Source organism: Hemiscyllium ocellatum, chromosome 2 (genome assembly GCF_020745735.1).
Source record: "Hemiscyllium ocellatum isolate sHemOce1 chromosome 2, sHemOce1.pat.X.cur, whole genome shotgun sequence".
Taxonomy (NCBI): Eukaryota; Metazoa; Chordata; class Chondrichthyes; order Orectolobiformes; family Hemiscylliidae; genus Hemiscyllium; species Hemiscyllium ocellatum.
Genome location: NC_083402.1, coordinates 89,534,566 through 89,550,073, shown reverse-complemented (window position 1 = coordinate 89,550,073; position 15,508 = coordinate 89,534,566). Strand labels below are relative to the sequence as shown.

The 15,508-nt window shown below is 37.4% G+C and overlaps 1 protein-coding gene across 4 annotated transcripts in view; it reads left to right on the top strand.

The window, feature by feature from the left end:
• The window catches only part of LOC132824029 (terminal uridylyltransferase 7-like), a 90,494-nt gene that overhangs the window by 32,325 nt on the left and 42,661 nt on the right, over positions 1-15,508 (top strand). For all 4 annotated transcript variants that reach the window (XM_060838282.1, XM_060838291.1, XM_060838309.1 and 1 more), the window contains 6 exons: positions 2,397-2,523; positions 3,516-3,635; positions 4,857-4,976; positions 5,068-5,248; positions 11,460-12,715; positions 12,926-13,076. In XM_060838282.1, coding sequence (XP_060694265.1) covers positions 2,397-2,523; positions 3,516-3,635; positions 4,857-4,976; positions 5,068-5,248; positions 11,460-12,715; positions 12,926-13,076 — 1,955 coding nt within the window. The remainder of the gene's footprint in view (positions 1-2,396; positions 2,524-3,515; positions 3,636-4,856; positions 4,977-5,067; positions 5,249-11,459; positions 12,716-12,925; positions 13,077-15,508) is intronic.

The following is a 15,508-nucleotide window of genomic DNA, read 5'->3' as shown; positions in this document are numbered from 1 at the left end:
GACATATTAGAAACATGGAGTACTTTTCAGGTTTTTTATTCGCAAAAACTAAATTACGTAAGCCTTTCATCTTAAAATTTAGATTGCTGCATGGATAGGTTGTTTTGAAATCTGTAAGAATGCAAAAACATGTCCATGTTTCATTTGTTGTGCTAAGGATGCAAATAGAAAGCTGATTCATCTTGGTAAAATGCAGTTTTAGAAGAAATTATTTTGGGAATTTTATAATATATATTCATCTCGAATGTCACCTAACTGGCCGCACTAATAAGGACCTTGTATCGCTTTGGAATGGGCATATGCCTTTGTGCGCTGAGAAGTGAGTTTAGTGATACCCAGAAGTCAAACAGAGAATTCTTGTTGTAAGTCAGTGCTCTGAACCATCAAGTTAACGTTGGTAGGCAGAAAGCATGTCACTTTCTTTAACCAAGACACTAATTATAATCCAATAAATGGAAATTGTTATGAAAAGAATAAATGAGAACAAATAGTATCGTTGTAGTTATCAAATTTATTGTTCTTAATATCAAAGCAACAATGATGGTTTGACTGCCTTAACCTATGGCATAAAATCTGTCTTAAAAATTCACTCAATTTCTTATTCAGGATCAACAATTATCCCTGACTACTTTAAACTTACTAAGTATTCAGGTTACAGTTCTAGGCCATAGAATTATCCATCATAGCATTGTAAAACAACCATGACCTTTGCCCATGTTTACACTCTGTAGACAGCTGAGTTATTGCAATAACTCAATAGTCTACACCCAACCCCCACCCCAGGACATTTAATTTACTGACTTGCTGCATGATTCTTAGATATATACTGATTGCTTTGAAGAATTAATTTCTTCAAGATCCCTATCAACATCTAATAAAAGCTCCAAAATCATGCAAACTCTGGTCATCGTGAAATATGAATGATTCTGCCACTGTTCCTTGGTGTGAAAATTAATTAAACTATAAAAGCATTCTGTGCAAGAAAGGTGAACAGAAACTCTCCTTTACCCTATAGGTGTTGTCCAAGAAGAAAGAATTCAGTACTTAATCTATAGTATACAATGATGCTTTATTTTTGTCATTGTGAAAGTTGAACATCCGTTAGCCAAGCTTTATATGTGCAGGATGTAATTTCAAAATTTGTAGTTGACACAAGATTTTGAAATATAATAGAGTCATCCAGCATGGCAACAGACCCTTCAGTCCAACTTCTCCATGACAACCAGTTTTCAAACAAAACTAGTCCCATTTGCCTGCGTTTGGCTCATATCCATGTAAACCTTTCCTATTCATGTACCTGTCCAAATGTCTGTTAAATGTTGTATCTGTACCTGCCTCTTCCACCTCCTCTCATAGATCATTCCTTATACACACCACCCTCCGTACAGGAGACGTTGTCCCTCTGGTCCCTTTTTAAATTTTTCCTCCCTCATCTTAAACCTGTGCTGTCTAGTTTTGAACTGCCTGATTCTAGAGAAAAGACCTCTGCTAATCACCTTACCTATGCCTCTCATGATTATATAAACCTCTATAAGGTCACCCTTCAACCTCTACACTCCAGGGGGAAAAACATCTCAGCCTAACCAGCCTGTCCTTATAACTCAAACTCTCCAATCCCGGTAACATTCTTTAGGGAGGATAATGATGGACTTCAAGAGGACATGGAATGTATAAACATCTGATGAACTTTAATATAAAGAAGTGTGAAATGGTACATGTTGTTAGGAGGAACAAGACAAGGTCATATAAAATAAAGGGAACAAGTCTAATGTTGCGCTAACAGAAATACCTTGGAGGATAGAAAGGGTTGACAAAGTTGTTAAAAAGACTTAATAATCCTGCGCCTTTTAAATAGAGTACAAACTATAGGAAGTTACAGCACTTCCATAAAACTCTGATTCAGCTTCAGCTAGAGTGCTTACTGTGTCCAATTCTAGGTAATATACTTTAGGAATGATGTGAAATCATTAGAGAAGAGGTTGAATAGATTTGAGAATGTTTCCGAGTCTGAGGAACTTCATTGTGATTGGAGAAGGTGGGGCTATTTTCCTGAAACAAAAGGTTGGAAGGACATTTGATGGAAGTTAGATAAAAGTCACCTGTTCCCATTTGCCAAAGGGTCGAGAACCAGAGGAGACACAATTATGACGAAAAGAACCAGAATCTGTATCCTGAGTGGTTCGGATCTGGAATGTACTCTGGTGGAATCTGTTACAGTGAATATTTTTACAAGGGAATTGGCTAAGGGCACGAAGAGAGAACGCGTAATGTTACAAAGGTGCAGGACGAGCTGAGTTGCTGTTGTAGAGAGTTAGCGTTGACATAATGGGTTGAATAGCCTTCTTCTCAATTGTAATCGTTTAATGATAGTTTGCTGTTTTCTTTATTCCCTTCAGTGGCCTTTTATGTAAAGTGAGTGCAGGCAATGAAAATGCATGGCTCACAACATATCACTTAGCTGCCTTGGGAAAGTTGGAACCTTGTCTTACTAGACTGGTTATTGCCTTTAGATCATGGGCTAAGGTAAGAAACTCATTATTTTGAAAGCATGAGTGGTTTGGTCGCTACAGTAAATATATTTTATTTAATATTCTTATGGTAAACTTTTCATTTTCCAAGTTGAATTAAATACTTAGTTTATGTTGACCTTCCTTTTGATTTTTAGTAATTTGAATGCTCTGCTTCAGAATGAGAATTTTCAGAGATCAGGCAATTCTAACTTTTCTTCCCCTTCACAAATGGGAGATGATTGCATTATTTCCTTTAAATCCCTGACGTAGTTACAAAAAATGTGATTAAGTTGACAAAATTGTTGTTCATTGCTGAGAATAAGTAACCTTCCTGTAAAGCTGTTAAGATGTCTTATTATTGGAGGACAACAAAACCAAGGAGGAAAAAAAGTAGTCAATGAGGATGAAGATGCAGTCAATTATAAGGGGACTTCAGCAATTGAATAGCATAGCAAACAGGTTTATGAAGAGAATTCCAAAATACAAGTTTGTAGAACGAGTAAATTGAAATGTAAAGGCACACTGTTGTCAGGGGCAGGTTATACTTTTGCAGCTAAAGAAAGGTGATTCTTGTTCACCAAATTTCATGAAAGGATATGTACTAACATGAAGGATGATGTTGGCAGTGTAATGTCCAAGAGATTGATTAACAATTAATTGTAGGAAATGTACAAACCCACTGTGCATGCGCACACACCCTCCTCCTCCTCCTCCTCCTCCTCCTCCTCCTCCTCCTCCTCCTCTCCTCCCCCCCCCCCCCCCCCCCCCCGCCCCAAACCTCCAACGCAGCCTATCTAGGTTGATTGTAGGCTGATTGGATTGAATTTGTGTAGACCGATTCATTTCTAGCAGTAGCTCGAGATGGTCTCACTCCACTGACAAAAAGCAGCTTTGTAGAACTAATTAGAATTAATCTTGGAAAGAATCATCTCAGGCTCAAACATAGACGGTACCATAATTATAACTGAATTTTGTTTGAAACAAAGAAACTTTTGTTGTTTTCAGCTTTGTCACATTGATAGTCCAGATGAAGGAGGATTGCCACCCTATGCATTTGCTTTAATGGTAGTCTACTTTCTGCAACAAAGGAAGGAATGCGTTCTGCCTGTGTATCTGGGATTATGGGTAAGAGTTTTATTAAAAACAGTTCGTCCAATTTTCAGGTTGAGCAGCATCAGAGGAGAAGGGGAGTCGACATGTCAGGTTGGAACCTTTCAGCAGGACCTGCTGTGCTTTTTCCAGCTCGACACACAATCCATTCTCCAAACATACTGTCAGACTTGCTGAGTTTCTTAGCAAATTATGATTCTCTATCATTAACTGGTACATTCTCCATGGCAATGCACCCATCGTTCAGAGTCCACTTGCTAACTAATCAGCACTTGCCTGTCATAGAGTATCAATGTTGTTTTTCCTTTGGTATTTCTCACAAATTATCCTAATGAGTGAAATATAAAAAACTTTGGCAAAACATGTTTTTTCTTATCAACATTGAGAACGGGTAAAAAATGAGGTCTGCAGATGCTGGAGATCACAGCTGAAAATGTGTTGCTGGTTAAAGCACAGCAGGTTAGGCAGCATCCCATTCCTGATGAAGGGCTTATGCCCGAAACGTCGAATTTCCTATTCCTTGGATGCTGCCTAACCTGCTGTGCTTTAACCAGCAACACATTTTCAGCAATATTGAGAACGTTTTGTATAAATGCAAGCACATTTGAGATTGGTAAAGGTTTCCATACATTAATATTGTAACAAGCTTTGTGTTCTCTTCATCTACTAAAAAGATCAAAATGTATAGATTATAGCATAGACATGCTTTGACGTGTAGGCCCTTAAGGTCTTTACAGTTAACTATAATTAACATTAGCAAACTGCTTAAAATATTTCAGTTGCATTTATCTAAAATCAGCAGATATTGATTTATTTCTTTAAAATAGTTACATGGATATTAGCGTCAGCATCGTCAAGTTAGTCAGTTTTGTCATCATCATCATTTCTGTGCTGCATGACTCTGTCAGTTATTTTTGTGGTTTCTTTACTAATATTTTCACATTTTTCCACATTATAACATTCTCTAATTCTTTCATTTATATTTTATCTTTTGATCCTATGTTTAGTCAACAAGGAGGAAGAGAATCATTTGAATAGACACAGACAAATGTGCCCTGGATAATTGTGCCTCTGCCCAATAAAGCACAACCTATGTAAAAAGACTTGAAATGCTGATCCAACAGCATGTTAACATTTGGCCATTCCATATTATTGTATGTGTATTATTTTTGAAATATATAAATAAAATAATAATGCTATCTTAACTGCTTTTCTAAAACATTTTATTTTTTACAGATTGATGGTTTTACGGTGGATAACCTAGGCAACTTCAGTCTTAAAGGTGTAGAAAATAACAAGGTTATCTGGGAATTCAAATCTGTGAGTGGGGATTGTGGCAAATCAATTGAAGGAAAGGTATGTTTTCCTGTCTTGTGGCTGGATTTCATTTTTTTCCTTTAAACAGCCATAGTAATTGAATAGCTTTTCAATCACATTCCTTCGGTAGGTTCCACTTGTATTTGGACTAAGTCAAAAAAATTCTGTACCATTGGGGCAGCTGTGGGTTGAACTACTTCGGTTTTATGCACTGGAATTTTCACTGGCGGATTACGTTATTTGTATACGGATCAAAGAACCACTTTCCCGGGAAGCTAAAGACTGGCCCAAAAGGAGAATTGCTGTGGAAGGTATAATAACAAAATCTACGAGTGTAATAATCCATTCTCGTCACAAGTCTCAATGCTGTTAACTTTTATCTGCCCACATCTATCCCCTCTGTAGTTAGGGTGGGTGTGAATTTGGTATTCTTTGGATGCCAATATCATGTTAATTTGAAGTTGTCTCTGCTTACATTAGATTAACATTTACAGGTCAGTGCATTGTTTATGTACAAAAGTGAATAAATTAGATGATATTTTTATCTTTGTTCTTTGGATCACGAAGCCCATCCAATGAAGGAATTATGGCACTTTTGCAGTGTTGTCACCTCTCTCATTTGTGTTCCTGTCTTTCTTGGAATTCCATACAGAATGCCTCCAATCAGGTTTCTGCCCCTGCCAAAGTGTCAAAACTTCCGTATAGAAGCAAAAACGTCATGCTGGAGTTGACTGGAGTCTTGATGATACCTCACCTCGAGCATTGTATACAGTTTTGGTCTCTTTACCCAAGAAAGAATATATTTAACATGGAGAAGGTGCGATGAAGGTTCACCAGACTGATCCCTGGGATGTGGAATTATCTTATAAAAAGAGATTGAGGAGATTGAGCTGACGTTTTATAGAGTTTAAACCGACGAAAAGAGATTTCATTGAAGCGTACAATATTTTTATGGGGCTTGACAGTGTAGACACACGAAAACATGTTTCCCTTGTCTGGACGGTCAGGAGCTAGAGGAAACAGTCTCAGAATAAGAAACAAGCTTTTCGGATTGAGATGAGGAATATTTTCACCAAAGAGGTGGTTAATCTTTAGAATTCTTTGAACTTTCACAGCCCTCTGACTTAGTCACCAAGTACATTCAAAACAGATTTCTAGATATTGAACATTTCAAGGGATGTGGGATAGGTGAAACTGATGAAGGGCTTTTGCCCAAAACGTTGATTTTCCTGCTCCTCAGATGCTGCATGACCCTCTCTGCTTTTCCAGCACTACTCTAATTTTGACTCTAATGTCCAGCATCTGCAGTACCCACTTTCGCCTAGGTGAAAAAGACCATGACCCATTATCTTGTTGAATGGTAGAGAAAGTTTTCGGGGCCAATTTGTTTACTCTTCCAAGTTCCTGTGTCCCTACTTTGTTATCAGTGTTACAAATTACATTGTCATTGTGACAAAGGTAATCTATTCCTCCTTGTGCTCTTCAATCTCTCTACATTCCGTGACATAGTTGACCACACCATCTTCTTCAAGTCATTGTCCTCTTCCTGGTGGGTCAGATTCCATTACCATTCTAGATACAGGAGTAGGCTATTCAGCGCATCACATTTTAATATGATCATAGCTAATTGAAAGCTATGTTCCAATAACTTCATTGATAATCCATCAATCTCTAGATTTGTACTCAAAGAGTGAGTTCACCTGCCCTCTGGGGTCAAAAAGCTCAAGGATTCACAGTCCTCTGAGCTAAATCAAATTCTCCTCTGTCCTCAATCCCCCTTATTTTTAAATTGTGTTCACTGGTTCTAGATTCTCCAACCAGGGGAAACATCATAAGAAAGTATGAAATAGGAATAAGCAATTCAGCCTCTCGAGCTTGCTTCCCCATTGAACGTGATCATGGCTGATCTTCTCTCAACCTCAATGTTGTCTTACTGTAAGTATTTTGTAGATTTCAATGAGATCATTTCTTATTCTTCAAAACTGCAGAGAATACAGACCCAATTTGCTTAATGTCTCATCATATGACAGTGTCTCCATTTTGAGAACAAGTCTGGTGAGCCTTCGTTGTATTCCCACTGTGGAAATAATGTCTTTACCGGATAAGGAGATCAAAAGTTCAGGTAGTACTCCAGCTACTTTCTGACCGAGCTTCCCATCATTTCAGAAATATTGTGTATCTGTTTCTCCTATTAAGGTGGATGACCTCCTATTTTAACACATTTTGTTCCATCTGCCATCTTCTTGCCCACTCACTAAGCCTGTTAAAATACTCCTGAAACCTCTATACATTTTTCTCACAGCTCCTGCTTAGCTTTGTATCGTCTGCAAATTTAGAAATGTTTATCCAATTCATTAATATATATTGTGAACAGCTGGGCCCCAAGTGCTAAACCATGTGATTACCTACTAGTTGCAGCCCATCAATGTGAGAATGATCTATTTATTCTTTGTTTTCTGTCTGTTAACCAATCCTTAATCCTTGCCAGTACATTACCTCCAATCCCATATGCTTTAATTTTTCAAATTCACCTATTGTGGGAGATCTTACCAAAAGCCTTCTGAAAATCCAAATATGCTACATCTATTCACACTCCTTTCTCAAATTTTTTAGTAATATCCTCAGAAAACCTCCAAGTTCATCAAATACAATTTTCCATTCACAAATCCATACAGGCCAGGCTTAACATCATCAAATTGATAAGAGGACTCAGGAATTCCAGTTACAATTCTTTATTTCATATGTATGTACAGAGAGAAAGCCACAATATCTTGAAGTGTGAAAAACACACTGATGGTTTACAGAACCTTCTAGTTTATGTAGATTAGAGCAGGTTTATAACAATTCCCACACTTCGGCACCCATATGTCTCACATTACCTTTGTTTTCCCAATAGTCTTTGATAAGCATCGTCTGTTCTTTATCCAAGGCCTCTGAAAGTATAGCTTCTGTGCAACTAGCCTTGACAGTCTAAATGTTTTGTTTGTTATTCCTTTATATACATCTGCGGTTCCCACATGCCTTACTAGTTTTGGTTATTACTAAGTGTAAGGCTTTATCCCTTAACTAACTGATACTGGATCAACCTCTTCAATGCCCAATCAGATCATTTTCATTCAGTGTCCATTTATCACATCCTTTACAGTCGATTCTAGCATTTTTCCTGTGACTGATGCAAAGCCAACAGGTCTGTAATTCATTATTTTCTCTCTTGCTCACTTCTTAAATAGCTGGTGACATTTTCAAGCCTCCAATCTGCAAAGATTATTCTAAAATTGATGGGGATTTTTATAAGTTGTTCACCAATGCATCAACCATCTCTCTAACCACCTTTAATGATCTGGAATGTAGACTATCAGATGCTGAGAAATTTTCAACTTTCAGCCTCATTCCTTTTCCCAGTACAACCTTTTTACTAAATACTAATTTCCTTCAGCTCCTCATTCTTACAAATCATTTGGGTCTGTAATTCTAGAAGATTTCTTGTTTCTTCCTCAGTAAAAATAAACACACAGTAATTATCACGGTTTCTGCTATTTCTCTGTTCTCACTATATGCTCTCCTGACTCTGCCTTTAATGGAGCAACACTCGTCTCAGCCAAACTTTTCCTTTTAACATACCTATAGAAAATGTTATGGTTCATTTTTCTGTTTATTAGCTAGATTGTTTTCATATTATATTCTATTTTCTTAATCAGTTTCTTAGTCTCCATTGGCAATCTAAAGGCTTCTCAATCCTTAGATGTATTACTATTTCTGGCCTCTTCATATGTCCTTTTTATAAATCATATACAATCCTCAATTTCCTCTGTTTACCACAATTGAACTGGCCTTTTGAATTTTTTTTACGTTGAAGAAATCATAGTTGTTGTTAACTATGCAATAAATTTGAACACTGGCCAACAATGTATCTTTCCAATTAACCCCAACCAATTTGTGCCTCCTTCCTTCATAATTTCTGCTATTCGAAATTAACAGTCTTGCTTCGGAATGAATTAACTCACTTTCAAACAGAAAGTAAAATCCTGTCACATTGTGGTCACTACAATGTCTTTAACAAAATTGTTAATTAACCCTTTTGCATTATGTGATATCAGGTCTAAAATAATTTGGGCCGCTCTAGTTAGCTTCTTAACACCCCACTCTAGAAAAATATCCGTAAGATATTCGAGAAACTCCTGTTTTATACCATCCCTCACACCATCACTACCATTTAGTGGCCTATTAATAACTAAAACCAATCTGTTCACCCAAACAGATTCCGCACTAATCCATGGTCCTTACTTATCCCATCTTGTATCATCAAGACAACTCCATTTCCTCCTCCTTTTTTGTCGTTCTTAAATGTTGAATAGCCTTGAATATTCAGTTCACAGTGCTGGTCACTATGCAGTCATTATTTGTTGTTTTACACTTAATTATATAATCATTTACTTCTATTTGTGCATGAGATTTTTTTCTTTCTCCTGTTTCTACCCAGCAGCTTTTCAACTTGGTTCCCAACTTTATTTCCTTCCCGTTTGTGTAACTCCTCAGGTTCCCATGATCCTGTCAAGTTAGGTTAAACCAAGTTCAACAGCGGTAGCAAATCACCCTGCAATGATATCAGTCCCACAGGTCCAACTATCTCTGCAGAAGGCCCTGAGCCTCACCCTGTCTTTATTCAGTGCCCGATTTGAGCTATCTCCCTAGGTGATGCTACCTGCCTTTCACAAAATCCTCACCTTGCCTGCTGCTCTCAAGCCAGGTTGTGACTTGCAATGTCTTCTCTTTGTCAGTATCATTGGTCCTATCTACAAGGATCTATCCTTGGTGCTCTCAAAGTTCTCATTTCCATTCTGCCCCTTGATGATAACATCTAAAAACACCACATGTATTGTCCCACGTATGCTGACAACACCCACGATCTCCTTCTTCGCCACCATTCTTGATTCATCCATTGTTGCTAAATTATCAAGCTGTTTGTCTGCTAGCCAGTGCTGAATAAGCAGAAATTTCCTCCAATTAAATATTGGCATGATTAAAACCATTGTTTTTGGTTCCCAACCCAAGGATTATTCCCTGTCTGTTAACTTTGTTTCACTATGGCAACAATCTGAATTTAAAATTAGACTTTCAGACCTTTGCATCATTAGTAATATTCATAAAAGTCATTTTCTTAGGCACCCTTACATTTGTTACCAGATCTATTTATTTCTGCTGTCTTGGGCAATAGCAGACAGTTAGTAACTCTGACATCCCACTGAACACCAAGCTGAGCTTCTGATCCCATATCCACTTCTTAGAAGGTCAGCATGACTTTGCATGTACAACAGCATTTATGTCACTGTCTTAACCTGTCAATGTTAGAAATGTTTGTTCACCTCAATCTCACATATTAGAATATTCTCTTTGCCAGTCTGCCACCACATTACATAAACTCAGATAATCTAAACCTCTGTTTCCTATATTCTTTCATGTCCCAGATTCTTAATATCATTGGTGTCCTTTATTGGATCTTCAAATAACTCATTTGAAATTCTGTTCCTTGTGTTTAAATACTTTCTCCAACTTTGACCTCATACATTTCCTTTGGTTTTCCTCAATATCAGTGGCCATACTTCCGGTGACCTAGGTCTCACCATTGCACATTTGTCCTTACACCTGTCCATTACCTACATTTGTTAAGCTATTCCTACACATTTACCTTTTTAATAAAGCTTCTGGTGATCTTTCATTATAGCTCCATTTTTGTCTTGGCACCTGCATTTTTCTATAAAGACAAGTTGTGGTGCTGCTATGGTAGATGTGGCAATGTTATATTGCGGCAGGTTAGGTTGCATCAAACTTCAAGAATGTTGAAGTTGCTGTACCTATGTGGGCTTGTGATCAGTATGTTGTTGCACTGCTTTTTATGAAGCCTCTGTCCTGCCATTGCAGTGTTGTCATTTGTATAGCTGGTCCATAGGAGTTGGTGAAGATTCTCAAATTTGATCAGAGTTGATATTGGTGGTTCCATTGAACGATGTGTAGATATGTGGGCTCTCTCTTAATTTTCCAGTTTGCAGTGTAGTGACACAAGACTTCAAATGGAGAATTTTGTCTCCTATTCACCCAACAAAAAGTCTATTCACAACATTGGTTGACATTGCTTATAACACAAAATTGTCGAAATATTTAGTCTATCGAGACCATACCTAGTATAGGATTAGATATTCTATAATGAAGATTTAGAGGATCACACTTTCCATTGAAAGATCTATAATAATTTCATTACTTGAATGGAGCCAACTGCTCTATTTGTTTCATCATCATTTTTGTATATACAGTATTAATATGCAAAAAATATTTTACTTGCTTTGCTTCCAATTATTTCTGGTACCACAAAAAGTAATGCTTATTGGTGTTACAAATGTTCTTGCTCTGAATTACTAAAACATCCATGGAGCTGACCCATAGACCAATTGTAAAATTCAATGAATAAGATGTTGTTTGCTGTACAATTAAGTGACTGACTGTCATTATCATGTCATTTTTCTTCAGATCCATACTCTGTAAAGAGAAATGTTACACGAACACTTAATAGCCAAATGGTATATGATTACATCATTCATTGTTTAAGAGCAACTTACAAGTATTTTGCATTGCCCAAGTATAAGCCAGCAAAGTTGAAGAAAAAAGACAATGAAAATGAGAAAAATTATTCTAAAGGGGCATTGAATGTTGTGGCAAATCAACAAGAATTGCTTGAAATTTCTGCCTCAAAGTCTCAGCCATCAGCTTTCTCAGCATCGGTTTCTGATGAAGAATGCCCACAGTTGCATGATAATGCTATGTATAAAGTTGGTGAAAATCTACCTTCTAAAGAATCCTGTGGCAACTTACAAACTGTACAAGAGTGTGAGACTGAGAGCTTCACAGAGGAAGAACTGATATCTGATTTACAGAAGATTGGAATTACTGGCTATGAGTTGTATGAGGACGATCTAAATCAGCCGGATGGTGAATATAAACACAGTCAGCTTCTAGAAAGTTACAATGATGAGGAACTGTTTGATACGTTTGGAGAGCCAAAAGATGATGCAGCCAGGACTGGTACAATATTAAAGGAAGGAAAATTCGAACAATCTACGGAGGCTGAAAATGAGACTTCTAGTGAAGATGAAATTCCTGTGAAGCATAAAAATTGTTATAGAGAGAACGTCTATTCTGAAAGTCTTTCAGATTCTGAGAGTTTTCTGAATCCTCGGAATACGGAAATTGATGATTTTTGTGTGGAGCACACCAGTCCGTTGAAGACAAAATTAAATAATGAAGTTAGAGAAAGCTCTGACAGTGCAGATGAATTTCATAATTTCTCCAAAGAGGCAATGCAACAACACCTCAAAGGGACTCTGAGCAGAAACGAAGAGGGGGAAGATGAGGAGGAGGACGAGGATGATGAATCAGATCTGAATATCACTCAACGGATTCACCTGGACAGTCTTACAGCTGATGAAGAAATTGATAATATATACACTGAGTCTAGTGAGGAAGATAAAGATAATCAGTCTGATGAAGATGGGGTAATTGGTGAATTGCTCAACACCAATGGATGTAAGCCAATTAAATGCAGAGATCATGTAACTTCTCTGCTAGTTAGACAGACTGCTGAACGTGAAACAACTGTGCAGAGTAATCAAGAAATTCGGAATGAAATAAATAAGGAATTTGGAACAACTTTACCTGTATATGAATCACAGAGCAGTGATGACAATATGTTTTATGTATTCAGTAGAGCTGTTTTTACAAAGGGAAAGGTAATACCATTTTTGTTCTGAAAATAATGCCGTTACATGAATATTTTTGAATTTTGATCAGATAATTGAAGCTTAGGAAAATACTTACATAAACTTTCACAATTTGATTAAAGTTATTGCAGTCAGCAACAGCATATTTGATTGCCTTAATAATGTACAGTGCTTAATGACTTTTTATTTAAACAAACAGTCATCACTTCTCTTATATAGGCTTCCATAGTAGTATGCAGCTTGTGTAAGCGAGAAGGACACTTAAAATCTGATTGTCCAGAGGATTTCAAAAAAGTTGATCTTGATCCATTACCACAAATGACTCCAAGGTTTCTGAATGTCCTGGATCAGGTTACTGCCCAGTGTTTCTGTAAGTAAATATACCTAATTTTAATGTCTTAAGTCATGTGTTTCACGTCATATTCCTCTTTTTATAGAGTTGAAAACTGTTTAAACTAGAGCACAATTAATCATGAAACAAAAACTGGAATTGCTGGAGAAACTCAGCAGGTCTGGCAGCATTTATGGAGAGAGAAAAAGAGTTAACGTTTTTAGGTTCAGTGACCTTTCATCAGAGTTCTGTATGCTTTTTTTTCTATGATCTAGGAGGCACGAATGGTTCGATCTTGTCATAGGACCTTTATTTTTTAATGGAATGTGTCTATGTTGACAGTTGTTAAACATGATCTTAAATATCTGCAACTGCTTATTTGCTGTCATACCTTTTAATCTGTTTTCCCCAGTACATTTCAGAAGCTTATAACTGCTTTTATTTAAATTTAAGACCCATGTTTTAGATACAAGTTTCTCACCCTTAAACAGAATGTGAATTTCATTACTATATAATGCTTAAGAGAATTTTTTGCCATGAGCTCATAATTAACCCTGTCTCATTACCCAATATTATTTCTAAAGTAGCCCGATCCCTGATTGGTTCCACATTGTACTGTTCTAACAAACTGTTCCAGGTTACTCATTCTCAAAGCTATCTTTGCCAATTTGATTATTGCAATATCTTTCTCACAAACCTGTGTTTTTTTAAAGTCTATTTTCCCTACATTTTAGGCAGACCCATAGACTTATTTACGCTTGCTATTTTATCTCAGTTCAATGTCAAATAGACTGCTACATGGCTGTTTCAATCTGCAGGGAGAAGGAGGCCACAAACTCCTTGCACATTTGAGGTTTGTGTTCCTTAAATTTGAGGGAGTGAAAGTGAAAGCTATACAAGGAAGAAAAGATGGAGATCTTTTTGAAAATGGACATGTAATAAAGTGGAACTGGGAAGTGTTTGTGGGCGGTTCTCATAGGATCGTGGGAATCACTGGAGGTTTGTGGAATCTTGATGTGCATGTCCACTGGCCTTTAAGGCAGTGGGACAGGTAGACAAAGTATTAGAGAAAGCATATGGGTTACTTACCTTTTATTAGTTCAGCATAGAGTTTAAGATCTGTGAGGTGATGGTGGAATCGTATAAAATGTTGGGTAGGCTACACAGAGTATTGTGCGTGGTTCTTGAATCCATATTATAGGAGGGATGTGATTGCACTGGAGATGGGACATAGGAGATTTACCAGGATGTTAACTGGTCTGGAGAGTTTCAGTTCTGAAGAGAATTTGGAGAAACTGAGATTGATTGTCCTGGAGCAGGGGAGGCTGAGGGGCATATGATTGATATGCATACAGCTATGAGGGGCATAAACAGAGTCGATGGGAAGAAGCTATTCCTTTTTGTGAAAAGATCAGTGACAAAGGGGCACAGATTTGCTGTAAGGGTAAGGAGATATGAAGGTAGTGTGAAGAAAAGAGTTTCACCCAGAGGTTGATGGAAATCTGGAGCCAATGTGCCTGTAAGGCTATTAGAGGCAGAAACGTCATAATATTTAAAGAGCATCTAGATGTGCACTTGTGATGCCAAAGTATACAAGACTATTGGCCAAGTGCTGGAAAATGAGATCAGATTGTTGGGTGGTTGTTTTTTTTGTGCTGTAGACTTCTGACTATGGTGTGGAATGCAAGAGATACAGGTGTGTGGCATGGACAATCATGCCTGCGATCAAGGGAGTAGACAGAATGTAGTAGTTGGTAAGATCCACGTGGTGACTGTTCTTACGGGTATGCAAACTTATATGGGGATAGCAACATTTTAGACAAGATACAAAGCATTGACTTCAATGGAGAGTGGCTTATCTGATTTAAAGGATGTCATTCAGTACAAAGCTGAAGGATTGACACATGTCTCGATGGAGCTGGGGGTGTGGGAAGCAGGGTGGCGGGATGGAAATCATAAGCATTTTTAAAAAGAGGAAATTGATTTGTTAAGTGATGCATTTGGAGAAACCATAGGAGTAGGGGAAGATTGAGTTCTGAATTTATGATTAAAGGGAACATCACCAATACAGTATTTTCGTTCATGTGGGTGATGAATGACTTGTCAAGGTAGGACGGCATAAATAAGGGATCAGTTAGCAGAGTGTCAGTCAGGTGTTATGTCAGTGCAGTCATTGTGGTCATGTTTGTGAGAGAGAATAAGCTGGTGGTAAATGCAACAAAGAGTGTTATCACAATGAGCAAATATCAGTCCAGTAGGTCTAAGAAGAAGGCAGCGGTGGCTGAGGTAAATGGGACAGTCTTTTTGAAGTTAGCCAACAGTGTGTACAATGAACAGGAAAGGTAATGGGATAGATGTAAAGATTTCCAGAGGGATCAATAGGAAAGAAATAGTGAAAAATTAATAAGCAAAGGGCTGGAGTGAAAGCCAGAATACTTATATAAATGGATATAGGGATTTTCAGTTACATT